The following is a 14,437-nucleotide window of genomic DNA, read 5'->3' as shown; positions in this document are numbered from 1 at the left end:
ATTAGAAGAAAAAAAAACATCATAAAGCATGCATGCGTAATGAGTATGACATGCCAGGCCAATTAATTACAACATCAGTGGAACAGCTTTTTAGGAGTCTACAATTTTATTTTGCCTCGTTTAAAGATTTTTCCATTTTTAGTTAAAATCTTAGTTTAGTTAATAAATGATCATTTGTTAGATATATATGCCACCAACTTAGTTTCTCACTGCTCCACTCCAAACATTTTCATCTAATCTAAACAAAAAAACATACTTTTTACCTGGATTATTGAGATGAACAAATACCTGAAAACAAGATGCATGGTTACTTTTGACTGAGATATGTAAAAGTCTATTGTGATATGTTGATATTCCTATGACGATAATCTTTTGATGTATTGTGCAGCCTTAATGTATAAACGCTATCTTGTCACACTAAACGTTATTCTCTGACACAAGCATAGATTGTTTGTGTAAATCATGTCAATAAATGCAGGTACTGCATGCTTTTGGTCACTGAGACTGCTTACGCATACAAACAAACAGCATTACAATCCATCTGGGTCCTATTAAATATATATATATATATAGCACGGTGTCGCCACAGCATTTCAGTACGGCTGTGTTGTGAAAAGGCCTTTAAATTCACAAAATAAAAACATGTTGTCCCCTCCGAGATCCTCGCTTCCACCCAGATGCTAAAACCACTGGTCGACGCTTAATAGTCTAAAATTATGAAGGAGAACATTAGAATTATAGATTCTTTACCTTCAATATTAGAAATGGATCACACTAATGGTGGAAATCACTTTCGATCACAGTCCTAGTACTACTAGTCGCAGTATAGACAAATGCATGGTGTGACGCGTTGGGAGCTTGTAGATTGTCTATTTTCAGCATGCAACTAAAGGCCTATTCATAGTCTGGATTTTCGGTGATGAGGTGACCACCACTCCGGTGGTGAGCCGACCACCGGAGCTGAAATAACATTGAGCGGTGGTGAGAGCGGTGGTTTGCTCTTCACCGTGGCTCGTGACGTCATGTTGTAGTTCGGTGGTCACCTAACCACCGTAAATCCAGACTATGTATGAGCCTTTAGTGTAAAAAAAAAGGTGGTGGGTCCCAAACCTCGGGACCAAGCATGTACCGAACCGAACATGCTTGGGTTGGCTCGACTAAAACTGGAATAAAAGTAAAACTTTCCAGGTGACTAAAATACGACTCAAAAGACTACGACTGAAACTAAATCTAAATTTGCCGTCCAATCGAACACTGGTGCTGATGTGTGTTGCAGGAGGAGAGTGGAGGCTGAAGTACGAGCGTGCGATCAGGGAGATAGAATTCACCAAGAAGAGGCTGCAGCAGGAGTTTGAGGACAAGCTGGAGTTGGAACAACAGACCAAGCGACAGCTGGAGAGGAGGGTAAGCTCAAACGATAACTTAGATTTTTTTATTTTTTTTCAACCTCGGTTCATGTTTAGGTTGGTATTAGAGAAAGTAAAACACAAGTGTAATTGTTTTTTTTTCATTTGCTGCTTTCTTTCGTTTTAGCGAATTTAGCTATTATTGACAGGGGCCGGGGGCAATCAAACATGGGGTTAAATACGTATTTTATGGCGATTTCTTTCTTTTTTTTTACTTTGTTTTTAAATGAAACATGAACAATGAAACAGAAATCAAACAAATGTGAATGCAAGAAAACAAAAATACATAACAAAAACAGAGACAATAAAAGAAATCCAAAGAAAAACAGAAAAACAGCTTGACAAACTTCAAAAATACAGCATTTTTCAGACAGTACAAGGCAAGGCAGGGAACAGCAGGAGACATGACTCATAATATACAGCAGATATCTAACATTAATTGTCACAAGCCCGGGCGATTTCTTTACTATAGTCCTACTAGACTCCAGGAAATTACATCTGGCCTGTGTGTCGTAGGCTCAATATGTCTGTTTGTCAGTGACCTCCCCCTTCACATAGCACCAACCAAGATTCACTTTGCCTCTTTCTCACGCTCATAATTACATTTTCCTTTTATCCTGGCTCTGTCTGTACTATAAGCCTGTCTTTGCCTCTACTGGGAGGAGAGTGAGGAAAAGAGCTCTGTCGATCCCTCCCCAGCTTTCTGACAGGCAGCTCCTCTTTCTCGTGAGCGTACAATAACGCCTCGAATACCTGGAGAGTACAGCTCACTCAGTAAGACATGGTGTAACAGAAGCTGTCCTGAAGTTCCCCGTCCTTCACTCTGTCTCTGTCTATCTCTCGGTCTCTCTCTCTCTCTCTCTCTCTCTCTCTCTCTCTCTCTTTCTCTTTCTATCTAAAATGGTAAATGGTGCATTTATATAGCGCCTTTATCCAATGCGCTTTACATAGATTGTGCATTACATTCACCCATTCACACACATTCATACACCGATGGTGACGGAAACCATGCAAGGCACCAACCAGCACATCAGGAGCAATTAGGGGTTCAGTGTCTTGCTCAAGGACACTTCGACACTAACTCGCTCTCTCTCTCGCTCTCTCTCTCTCTGACTCACACCTTCTGTCCCTTTTCCTCCTCGCTCTCTGTTTCACCTGCCTGAGCAGTTATTGAGGCTAACCAACACTTTAGCTTATGTCAAGTCTCACAAAACTTATCTGGAAAGTATATTTTTAGCATTGGCTAGCTACCAGTGTAGTCTTAGAAGCCTAATTTATGCAAAGGCAAAGGCTAAAAGGGTTCTTTATTTAAATGGAGGAGAAATATTCTAGGTTTCTATTAAAATAAATAAAAAATCACACCCGTGTGAAATGAGGGTGTGATTTTTCCACTTTTTGTCTTACATTTTTGTGTTTACTTTACTTTTGTCTTCAATGTACAAACACACACACACACATTTAACATCTTTATTTGCATTCACATTTTACAAGACATTTCTTGAACACAAACAATAGTGGATGCGCAAACTTGAAAAAAAAGCTCTACAACAAGTGCTTCAGGATACAGATCACGGGTACAGAAAGCATCGCCTTCTCCATATATGGCGACTGCCAATTATTGCAGACACACACACACACACACACACACACACACTAACCCCCCCTTGGGTGCAACCATTTAGTGCCAACAAGTTTTGTTCTATGTTTGTCCATTGCAGAGATAATGACTAATTATAGTGATGTTTTGCCTTGATTGTGACCTCGATGTTTTTGGAGTGCAGCGTTCCAAGATAATTTGCCACTTTTGTTTCCGGACCTTGACGCTGATTGTGATACTGACCTTTTGGGCTTTTGAACCCCTAAAGTTAATCATCTCTGCGGATAATTTCCCACCACGTTCCAATTAAAACATGTGCACCCATGACATGGACAGACGTCATCGGTTGCAGTACCGTGCCGTGCCACACATTGCTGCAGGCAGAGGATTGAATAACAAGCCTTTTCCTTTTTACAGCCCATGTCTTTCCATGGCAGGGACATATTGAAACTCACTATTCAAACTCCCTGGGGGATTCTCTTTGTGTGTGTGTGTGTGTGCGTGTGTGTGTGTGTGTGTGTGTGCGTGCGCCACCCTGTAGATCAGTGACCTGCAGGCAGATAACGAGGAGTCCCAGCGCACCTCCCAGCAGCTGAAGAAGAAGTGTCAGCGGCTGACGGCAGAACTCCAGGACACCAAACTCCACCTGGAGGGTCAGCAGAGCCGCAACCACGACCTGGAGAAGAAGCAGAGGAAGTCAGTACATGGACACAAGTCATCGCATGCACGCACGCTCGAAGATAAAGTTATTTTTTATGATACTTAACCCATTTTGACCTGAGATCAGATTCTAAAAATGTCTTCTACATCCTGACAGTTTTCTGAAAAAGCTATGTTTCTATGTCAGTCGTTCTTCGATTTTTCAAAAATAGCAGACCTACAAGCTCGTAGCGCGCCACTCGGTGGCGCGCTATGAGCTTGTAGATCTGCTATTTTTCAATAGCTAAAGCATAACATAATGCTAACACCAAAAGGGGTTCCTGCCCAAAATGGGTTAAAAAAAACATGCATAAAGTACACTTTCATACACACGCACTAGAGATTAACTTAGACGTGCGCACACACAGACACATTTTTCACAAACCCCGGGTCTCCCTCTGCCTCCCCGAAGCGTCGCAACATCCAGCTTCTACTTTAATATTAGCTCTCCAGCACAGCTGAGCTCTCCTGCTGTCTCTCTCTCTCTCTCTGCGTGATTCACATCACCCAACAACGAGGCCAACAGCTGGGACATTCACAGGGGTGTATCCCATGCCTTAAAGTTAAAACGATGTCCCTCCCACACACACAAACCACCAGGAAGGCTTTATACTGTAGATGGAAAGAGCCTGTTTGATGTTAATATTGTAAGATCATATAGAGTTGTAACATTCATGCAGTATGCAACCCCCTTTTCAGTTGATTGATCTGGGGACAAAGATTCCTTTGCGTTATTTCCTTACTGCGTATTATTCGTCAGAGGTTCATTAGCTATAGTAATACTAAAGCCTGCTTATGCAGAGTGCAGGCAAATGTTTGTTTAACTCACTGGCTGTACAGTATCTTAGTATTCATATTCAGAACTATCATTAACCCATTTTGGGGCGGGAACCCCTTTTGGTGTTAGCATTATGTTATGCTTTAGCTATTGAAAAATAGCAGATCTACAAGCTCATAGCGCGCCACCGAGTGGCGCGCTACGAGCTTGTAGGTCTGCTATTTTTGAAAAATCGAAGAACCACTGACATAGAAACATAGCTTTTTCAGAAAACTGTCAGGATGTAGAAGACATTTTTAGAATCTGATCTCGGGTCAAAATGGGTTAATACTAGATGGCACTGCATTGAGCAGAACCGATACCTTCTGTAATGACGCTAGTTTTGCTATGCATAATGTTTAATTGCATATACAACTAACTGTCCCATTAGTAGTAACACAGGCATATTATTTCCAGGCCCCATTAGGCTTCATCAATAGTCTTGTTATTGCAGAGAGTGAAAGTTGCTGGGCTGTTCTGTCTAGTAGTTTGCATCGCCCATTATGGGCGGCTGTGGCTCAGGAGGTAGAGCAGGTCGTCCAATGATCCATGGGTCGGCGGTTCGAATCCCGGCTCCTCCTGTCCACATGTCGAAGTGTCCTTGGGCAAGACACTGAACCCCACATTGCCTCCAATGAGTCGGTCGGTGTGAGCTCGCCACCGTTGGTGTGTGAATGTGGGAAGTGAGGACGCTGGCGTCGACTGTTCGCCGCTTCACCTCCCAATGTATGAATGAATGAACCATTGTAAGCGCTTTGAGTAGGCACGTAGTGCATAGAAAAGCACCATAAAAATGCAATTCATTATTATTATTATTATTATCTCTGCTGGGCTGCTGTATGGGCCACACCAGATAAGCCCTACTAAAGTCCCAAAGTCCTAGATAAACGGCAGTCGTGACTCGTGTGTCTCCGATTCTTTAAAGGTGTGAGAGGTAGCGCGAGACATGCGTGCGTGTGAATCTGAGTTTGTGCTCTGTGTAAGATAGAACCTCTGGTTGCCATGGGGATTGGGCTTACATTGTGTAACTAAAGGATTTTCAAGTTAAAAACAGGCGGATGTAGAGATAAGTGCTCACAGCGGCGAATCGACTCTGATGACATTTACACACGCTCTGGCACAGACCCTCCCACCAAAGAGAGAAACACACACACACACACACACACACACACACTATGTGTCTGTCTCTCTCTCTCTCTCTCTCACACACACACACTCACACTCTCACTCACACTCACACTCACACTCTCACTCTCACACACACACACACACACACTCTCTCACACTCTCTCTCTCTCTCTCTCTCGCTCACACACACACTCACACTCACACACACTCTCACTCTCTCACACACACACACACACTCTCTCTCACACACACACACACACACACACACACACTCTCACTCTCTCTCACACTCTCTCACTCTCTCTCACACTCTGTCTCACTCACTCTCTCACACACACACACACACACACACACACACACACACACACACACACACACACACACACACACGGTCCTGATGGTACTTTACTGTTATAGCAGAACAGACAAAGCTCCATGATTGCTTGTAGCTGCGCTACAATGCTGTGTACCGTGTGTCCTCCATACTGTATACAGTATGTGTGCATGTGTAATGCATGTATGACTATGTGTATTGATCCGCCCGTGTGCTTGCGTGCGCCTCCAGGTTCGACAGCGAGCAGAGCTTGTCCCAGGAGGAGGTGCAGAGAGAGAGGAGCCTGAGGGAGAAGTTGTCCAGGGAGAAAGACATGCTGACGGGGGAGGTGTTCGGTCTGCGACAGCAGCTGGAGGTACAGTACACGGTCCAAACACCTTCTGTTCAGTTCTGACCGGATCCGTACTGTTCTATTCTGTATTCTATCTGTTCTATTATGTTGTGTTTTGTATGCCAACCATAATGTTGAATCATTGGACACAATTCAACACTTTCCCTGCTTTACAATTACAGTTTAGCCATTTAAAATGCTCCTACCCTGAGCGGCTTATCCAGAGCGTGTGTGCGTGCGTGTGTGCGTGCGTGCGTGCGTGCGTGCGTGCGTGCGTGCGTGCGTGCGTGCGTGCGTGCGTGCGTGCGTGCGTGCGTGCGTGCGTGCGTGCGTGCGTGCGTGCGCTTATGTTTGTACCTGCATATAGAGGGTATGCGTGTGACATCATCATCAAACCAGGAAGTTATGGGGGAACGCCTACTGAGTGCCAAAAAACTACTTTTTGGTCTTGACAGCCCATACATCCAAACAGAAAAGTCCAATATGATCGCATTAAACAACATTAAACTCACTTTGCCACTCGATTTGCCACTCACTTTATGCATGCGCATACCCTCTATTTACACCCAGTTAATGATTCCACAACTTCCTGTCATTTGATATACTGTACAATAGAAATGTGTCCGACGTGTGTTCCATCAGAGCATGTGTTCACAGCCTCTCCTCTCCTGGTCTTTCCGCAGGACAAGGACCTGGAGATGGTGGCCGTCAACGTCAAGCTGGAGCAGATGGACGTGGAGCTCCAGGACCTCAACTCCCAGGAGTCCAAGGACGAGGCGTCGCTCGCCAAGGTCAAGAAGCAGCTCCGAGACCTCGAGGCCAAGGTCAAAGACCAGGAAGAGGAGCTGGACGAACAGGCTGGCACCATCCAGATGTTGGAGCAGGTGCGGTTGACGCGTGCACAACATGCCAACCCCCAACTCCCCCCTCCCCACCCCCCCCACCACACACACACACACACACGCACACACACACATCTCCTATCTTTTGTCAATATATGTTAACTTAAAATATACCTGTGTGATATGACTGAAGCACTACTTCTACTCTACTTAAAATTAACCCATTTTGAACTGGGAACGATTCTATAAATGTCTTCTAAATCCTGACAGTTTTCTGAAAAAGCTATGTTTCTATGTCAGTGGTTCTTCGATTTTTCAAAAATAGCAGACCTACAAGCTCGTAGCGCACCACTCGGTGGCGCGCTATGAGCTTGTAGATCTGCTATTTTTCAATAGCTAAAGCATAACATAATGCTTACACCAAAAGGGGTTCCCGCCCAAAATGGGTTAATAATGGAAAGCCCATGGGCTTGTTTGTGATGTGTGCATGTCCACCGTGTACAACACACCTTCATTTTATGTAATGCAATACTACTGTATGTGCCAAGACTTTAGAACGGAGCACGCTTTGTGATATTCAGAATGCATAAATCAAAGAGTACGGACGATTGAAGCGTGTTTCTTGCATTTTGTCCGCGTACGGAATTGCTTGTTGAACGCACAGCAGCGTGAAGGCTACTTGTGCTCGTAGCTCAATGAAGCCATTGTTTAACCATGAAGCAAACAGCAGCTCTGAACTGTATTCTGTTCTCGTATGCCAACATACAGCCTTGAACAGACTGCCACTACCCATTGCAGGCAGCACAGGTTTGATGCAAATTCTGACAGATTGCCTTACATGTAACGAATCCTTTGTTACCGATTGTCTTGGACGTGATGCTGATGGAGGGACTGTGTACTTGTCTCCCATGAGGCCAAATGACAGTTGTTTGTCACACGTGAAATATATGCAATATCTTGATTATTCATCTTGTCATACCGTGAGTTGATTAGAGTCAACCTGTCAGATTTTGTGATGGAACCGCAACCTATGCCCAGGCATTGAATGTTTTGCCTTCAGAAAACACAACAAATAAAAGAATGGAGGAACATTTTGCACCCAGTCTTGACTTTGCGGAGGACAAAATGCGTTGTAAAATCTCCAAAGGGAGCTAAAAATATATCCAGACATTTGTTTTATTAAGCTGTCTGTACAAAGACTAGCAGATAGTGATTCATTGCTTTGTTTTAACAAATGAAACCGGTCAAATTGGTGCAGTATGTTCCCTGATAAAAAGCACTGTAGTAGTCTGTGGCCTGACATTGATTTCACCCACAGTGCAGTCAAAATCCTAGACAACTCTTGTCATGGCCCACGGAGGCTCCTAGACGGTCATCCTTGACCCTTGTCTGAACATTTAATTTGGGGTGACACCAAGATTGCCGATATTGTACAGTGTGGTCACCTTTACTGGTTAAGCTACAGCTTGACTGTACTGCATGACAAAGTGCAGATGAGTTGTAGACCATTAAGATATATCCTAAAGTCATGAATACTGTAATTATAATAAGTGTGGATCAGTTAAATAAGACCCACAGATGTCTGACTCTGTCATGTAATTTATCTAAAAGGGCAAGCCGATTTTAAGACGAATGCTATAGTTCTTTTGTGAGGATGTGCGAATCTTTGCCAGCCCTACGTAATGTTTTGACACATTTAACTTCGCCCAACAGAGATTTTCCAGCACTGTTGACAGTGACGTCTTCACACACAATGCACTGGGTAGGAGTCGGGTAAAAAAACAAACATCTGCAAGTTGTTCTTCGCATAACCAATTTTGGGCGGGAACCCCTTTTGGTTATGTTATAATTTAGCTATTGAAAAATAGCAGATCTACAAGCTCATAGCGCGCCACCGAGTGGCGCGCTACGAGCTTGTAGGTCTGCTATTTTTGAAAAATCGAAGAACGACTGACATAGAAACATAGCTTTTTCAGAAAACTGTCAGGATGTAGAAGACATTTTTAGAATCTGATCTCAGGTCAGAATGGGATAAGCAGTGATGTAGGCTATCCATTATAGTTGAATGGGATCAAAACTTTGTTTACAAACATTGAGACTCTGCACTCGCAGGTGCCGGTTTCATGTAATTAATACCCAACAGATCCCAAACCTGTTGTTTTCGGGACGTTGGTTTCTGTTCATTCAACCTGCTGGCTGGTGAGACACACCGTGGTATTGCGCTACGAGAGCTTGGAGGTTTCTACTGTACTTGGCCGCAGTCTGCTCGCGCAACACCTTCGCACAGCGGACCAAATTGTTGGTTTGAGGGGATACAGCTGTGCGATCAGGCAGGCTCTGGTGCTGTCACTGTGATCATAGGGACTCGGGGAGTGCTGGAGGTGTGGTTTGGAGGACAATGGAGGACTATAATTGTTTACACACAACATAAAACAAGTTATACATTTCAAGACTGAGAGATCACAGTAAACATCCTCCATCCTAAACCACCTTCTTCCACACCCGGAGAAAAACAGCATCTGAGAGTTTGATGGGATGCATTTTTACACGCGAGTGCCGGGACAACTTTTGGCTCCGTCCTGCATGCGCGTACCGGTTCTTATCAGGGTGACGTTGTCTGGAAGATGCGTCTGTAGTACGTGCCTTAGTGCTCTAATACTGTGTTTGTGTGTGTGTCCTTCAGGCCAAGCTGCGTTTGGAGATGGAGATGGAACGTTTGCGCCAGAACCACTCCAAGGACATCGAGAACAAAGATGATGAAGTAGAAGAGATCAGACAGTCCTGCAGCAAGAAGGTAGGAATGTGCAACACGTACACATGCAGTACTGTACGCGCGCACACACGCGCGCACACACACACTCCCTTATCCAGTTAAACCCTATGTACTGTTGTATGTCAATAGCGAAAATATAAATAGCAGATCTACAAGCTTGCAATGCGTTGCAACACAACACATTGTGAGCTTGTAGATCAGATATTTCCTCCAAATGTTTCAGAAAGTCCTTTTAAACGTTTAAGCCTGAAATCAGGCCAACCAGTGACACATTATTTTAAGAGTTTATGAAACATCTATGGTGTAAAATGTAAATGAATGGGAAACAACTGGGAGAGGAAACATAATGTGACGGTTGTGCTAATAATGCAATTTCAGTAAGGTAAAAATAATCTTGCCATAATGTTGTACAGACAGATCCATTATCTCAACATTCTTACAGCCATATGAAAGCTATACTTCCTGGCTGCAGTCGACTGAGTGGCAGAGAAGTGCCGATGTAATGCTTTGGAGCCAATAGTTTGTGGACATTAGAAAAGCTAATTAAATAGTTGCCATGGCAACCACACTGTTTTAGCTAACACGTTGTTAAATCATCTCAGATAGTGGATGGTAAAACTATATCGTTTCAACTGTGCCAATAACATTAAAAGCTTTCATCGTTTTACTGTTTCATGCTGTTAACAACCAAGCCAAATCCCTCATACTGTGCATGTGCCTAGTGTACTTACTTCTAATTCCGGTTCTTATATGTACTTAGTTTAGCACCGGTTTCACATATCACAAATGGAGGCTAAATCAGGCATAATTACCTATTCAATCACAAGCATTTTAGTCCATTTATTCACCCCATTCACACATGCCCCCGCTGAGCTTAGTAAAACGTTTATTTCTTTTTTTTTAAGACCTGTGCTAATTACAGTAGGTTGGATTAGTCACTATTCTATTTCCATATAGGTTGGCTGGTTACATTATGTAAACGTGTCTGTTTTCTTTGCATTTGCAATTTGTAAAGGTCAACAAAGGTATACCTCTCACCGGTGTATTCATTTCCACCTGATATCAATACCCTCTTTCTGTTTGGCTTATTACCGTACAACGTGTATGTGTGTGTGTGGGTGGACGGTCGGTTCGGGCGGTCTTTTGACTTGTTGTAATTAAGCATGTTTTGCACTGCTGCTGTTGATTTCCTTTTTTCTCTCGCAGTACTGGCCACCCCCGCTGCTGCCCACACACAATTATCCCCTTTCCCCCACACTTAGTGAAGCTGGGAGCTGGGACTATGTGATTTAATGACTTTTGCATAGTGATACATTATGCACAGTATATATACATTAACCCATTTTGGGCGGGAACCCCTTATGGTGTTAGCATTATGTTGTGCTTTAGCTATTGAAAAATAGCAGATCTACAAGCTCATAACTTGTAGGTCTGCTATTTTTGAAAAATCAAAGAACGACGGACATAGAAACATAGCTTTTTCAGAAAACTGTCGGGATGTAGAAGACATTTTTAGAATCTGATCTCAGGTCAAAATGGGTTAATGCAAATACCTCTTGTATTGTTTTATAGAAGTAACCTTTTATGGCTGACTCCCTGATTATCAGTTCATAATCATGCATGCTTAGAACTGTAAAGAACGTTCTTCAAACAGTATGATAATATGGTTTTTAGCTGACTAAATATTCAACGACTATTAGGCTATTTCTCTAACAAACTGGCATCGAGTGTCAAATACAGCTGGGCGATATACATTTAATATCTTATCTTGAGATGAGTCCAGATATTGTTTGTTTTTGGTCTGTAAGCCTGCGTTACAGCAAAGTAATGCAGAACTTATTAGACAGTTCTGTCCGAGTTAACCCATTTTGACCTGAGATCAGATTCTAAAAATGTCTTCTACATCCTGACAGTTTTCTGAAAAAGCTATGTTTCTATGTCAGTCGTTCTTTGATTTTTCAAAAATAGCAGACCTACAATCTCATAGCGCGCCACTCGGTGGCGCGCTATGAGATTGTAGATCTGCTATTTTTCAATAGCTAAAGCATAACATAATGCTAACACCAAAAGGGGTTCCCGCCCAAATTGGGTTAAATGAATAATGAATGCTGCATATATAGCTGTTGAGTCATCATATCCACATCACTATTGATCATTTATCAAACTGTAAATATCTTCGGGAAGCACCAAAAGTCAGTAAGTTTAAAACAGCCGCAATGCTTTAACTACTTTGTGATGTATCGTATACTAGTGGGAAGATGGAAAAGGGTGAATGTTAGGGATGCACAATTAATCGGTAGCATAATCGGAATAGGCCGTATCGGCCATAAAAATGCCATAACGGTCTCAAAATAATACAGATTATTTAATTGGTTTTCACCAGCAAAAATGTTTTTAAATGAAAAATGTAAAAAAAAAACATCAATGAGTTCAATATAAATGAAGTGTCTAGTACCTCTAGTCTAGAATAAAAATCAAATGTGACTAAATTTGACTGAGGGACTGCCATTGGATTTTTTTGAATTTTCGTTTTTTCATATGAAAGCAGGGAATCATAGCTTCAAATTGACATATTGGTTGTTCAGTTTGACCCACCAGTTTTGGAGATATGGCTTATAGAGTAATGTCTTGCAGAAAACAGCGAGTTGAGAAAACAGGCTTGAAAGGTTCACTTCTGTGGTCTCTAACATTACACCTAGCTACATGTTTGGGCATTTATTTCATATTTACATGTCGATTTCAGCTCTGACACTTATTCCAGACATGCTCTAGCATGTGAAGAGTCTGCCTGTGCTATTAACTCATTTTTGGGGAAAAAAAAAAAAAGTTTTTCTCCTCTCCTTGCGCGATGGCAGGCTCTCAGTCAAATCTGGTCACAAATATGATGAAAAATCTTAAGTAAAAATAAACTTTTCATTTTTCTACATTTAATTTGTGTACTCATCTCATTCAGTAGTCATTCAGTTGTGAAAACAGACACTTGGAAAAGAGTATAGGCTATTTATTGATTTTAATACTTTATTAACAGGCTTTGGGCCAAGAGGCCCCTATAGGGCCTAGGCTTGTTTCCATTGTGGTCCTCTGTATAATATCGGAATCGGTCAGAATCGGTATCGGCAGATATGACCCTGCAAATAATCGGAGATATCGGTCATAATTTCATAATCATGCACCCCTAGTGAATGTATTTGTTTTTCTGTGTTTTGTGTCCAGCTGAAGCAGGTGGAGGTTCAACTGGAAGAGGAATATGATGAGAAGCAGAAGGTTTTGAGAGAACGGCGGGACCTTGAGGGCAAACTCCTGTCCGCCCAGGACCAGGTAAACACTCCCTGAACACACTCCTGTCCACCCAGGACCAGGTAAACACTCCCTGAACACACTCCTGTCCGCCCAGGACCAGGTAAACACTCCCTGAACACACTCCTGTCCGCCCAGGACCAGGTAAACACTCCCTGAACACACAAACTCCTGTCCACCCAGGACCAGGTAAACACTCCCTGAACACACAAACTCCTGTCCGCCCAGGACCAGGTAAACACTCCCTGAACACACAAACTCCTGTCCGCCCAGGACCAGGTAAACACTCCCTGAACAAACTCCTGTCCGCCCAGGACCAGGTAAACACTCCCTGAACAAACTCCTGTCCGCCCAGGACCAGGTAAACACTCCCTGAACACACAAACTCCTGTCCGCCCAGGACCAGGTAAACACTCCCTGAACACACGAAAACCAAACTCCTGTCCGCCCAGGACCAGGTAAACACTCCCTGAACAAACTCCTGTCCGCCCAGGACCAGGTAAACACTCCCTGAACAAACTCCTGTCCGCCCAGGACCAGGTAAACACTCCCTGAACACACAAACTCCTGTCCGCCCAGGACCAGGTAAACACTCCCTGAACACACAAACTCCTGTCCGCCCAGGACCAGGTAAACACTCCCTGAACAAACTCCTGTCCGCCCAGGACCAGGTAAACACTCCCTGAACACACAAACTCCTGTCCGCCCAGGACCAGGTAAACACTCCCTGAACACACAAACTCCTGTCCGCCCAGGACCAGGTAAACACTCCCTGAACACACAAACTCCTGTCCGCCCAGGACCAGGTAAACACTCCCTGAACACACAAACTCCTGTCCGCCCAGGACCAGGTAAACACTCCCTGAACACACAAACTCCTGTCCGCCCAGGACCAGGTAAACACTCCCTGAACACACAAACTCCTGTCCGCCCAGGACCAGGTAAACACTCCCTGAACACACAAACTCCTGTCCGCCCAGGACCAGGTAAACACTCCCTGAACACACAAACTCCTGTCAGCCCAGGACCAGGTAAACACTCCCTGAACACACAAACTCCTGTCAGCCCAGGACCAGGTAAACACTCCCTGAACACACAAACTCCTGTCAGCCCAGGACCAGGTAAACACTCCCTGAACACACAAACTCCTGTCAGCCCAGGACCAGGTAAACACTCCCTGAACACACTCCTGTCTGCCCAGGACCAGGTAAAC

General features: G+C 43.7%; 1 protein-coding gene across 1 annotated transcript in view; it reads left to right on the top strand.

Annotated features, from left to right (window-relative positions):
* Positions 1-14,437, top strand: part of LOC306931963 (unconventional myosin-XVIIIa-like) — a 128,534-nt gene that overhangs the window by 74,061 nt on the left and 40,036 nt on the right. Inside the window, exons 23-28 of the mRNA XM_079513668.1 lie at positions 1,277-1,404; positions 3,545-3,699; positions 6,213-6,336; positions 6,996-7,196; positions 9,838-9,948; positions 13,141-13,245. Coding sequence (XP_079369794.1) covers positions 1,277-1,404; positions 3,545-3,699; positions 6,213-6,336; positions 6,996-7,196; positions 9,838-9,948; positions 13,141-13,245 — 824 coding nt within the window. The remainder of the gene's footprint in view (positions 1-1,276; positions 1,405-3,544; positions 3,700-6,212; positions 6,337-6,995; positions 7,197-9,837; positions 9,949-13,140; positions 13,246-14,437) is intronic.

Source organism: Electrona antarctica (assembly GCF_951216825.1).
Source record: "Electrona antarctica genome assembly, chromosome: 11".
NCBI classification, from domain to species: Eukaryota; Metazoa; Chordata; class Actinopteri; order Myctophiformes; family Myctophidae; genus Electrona; species Electrona antarctica.
The sequence above is the reverse complement of the archived record's forward strand: the minus strand, read 5'-3'. Positions and strand labels throughout refer to the sequence as shown.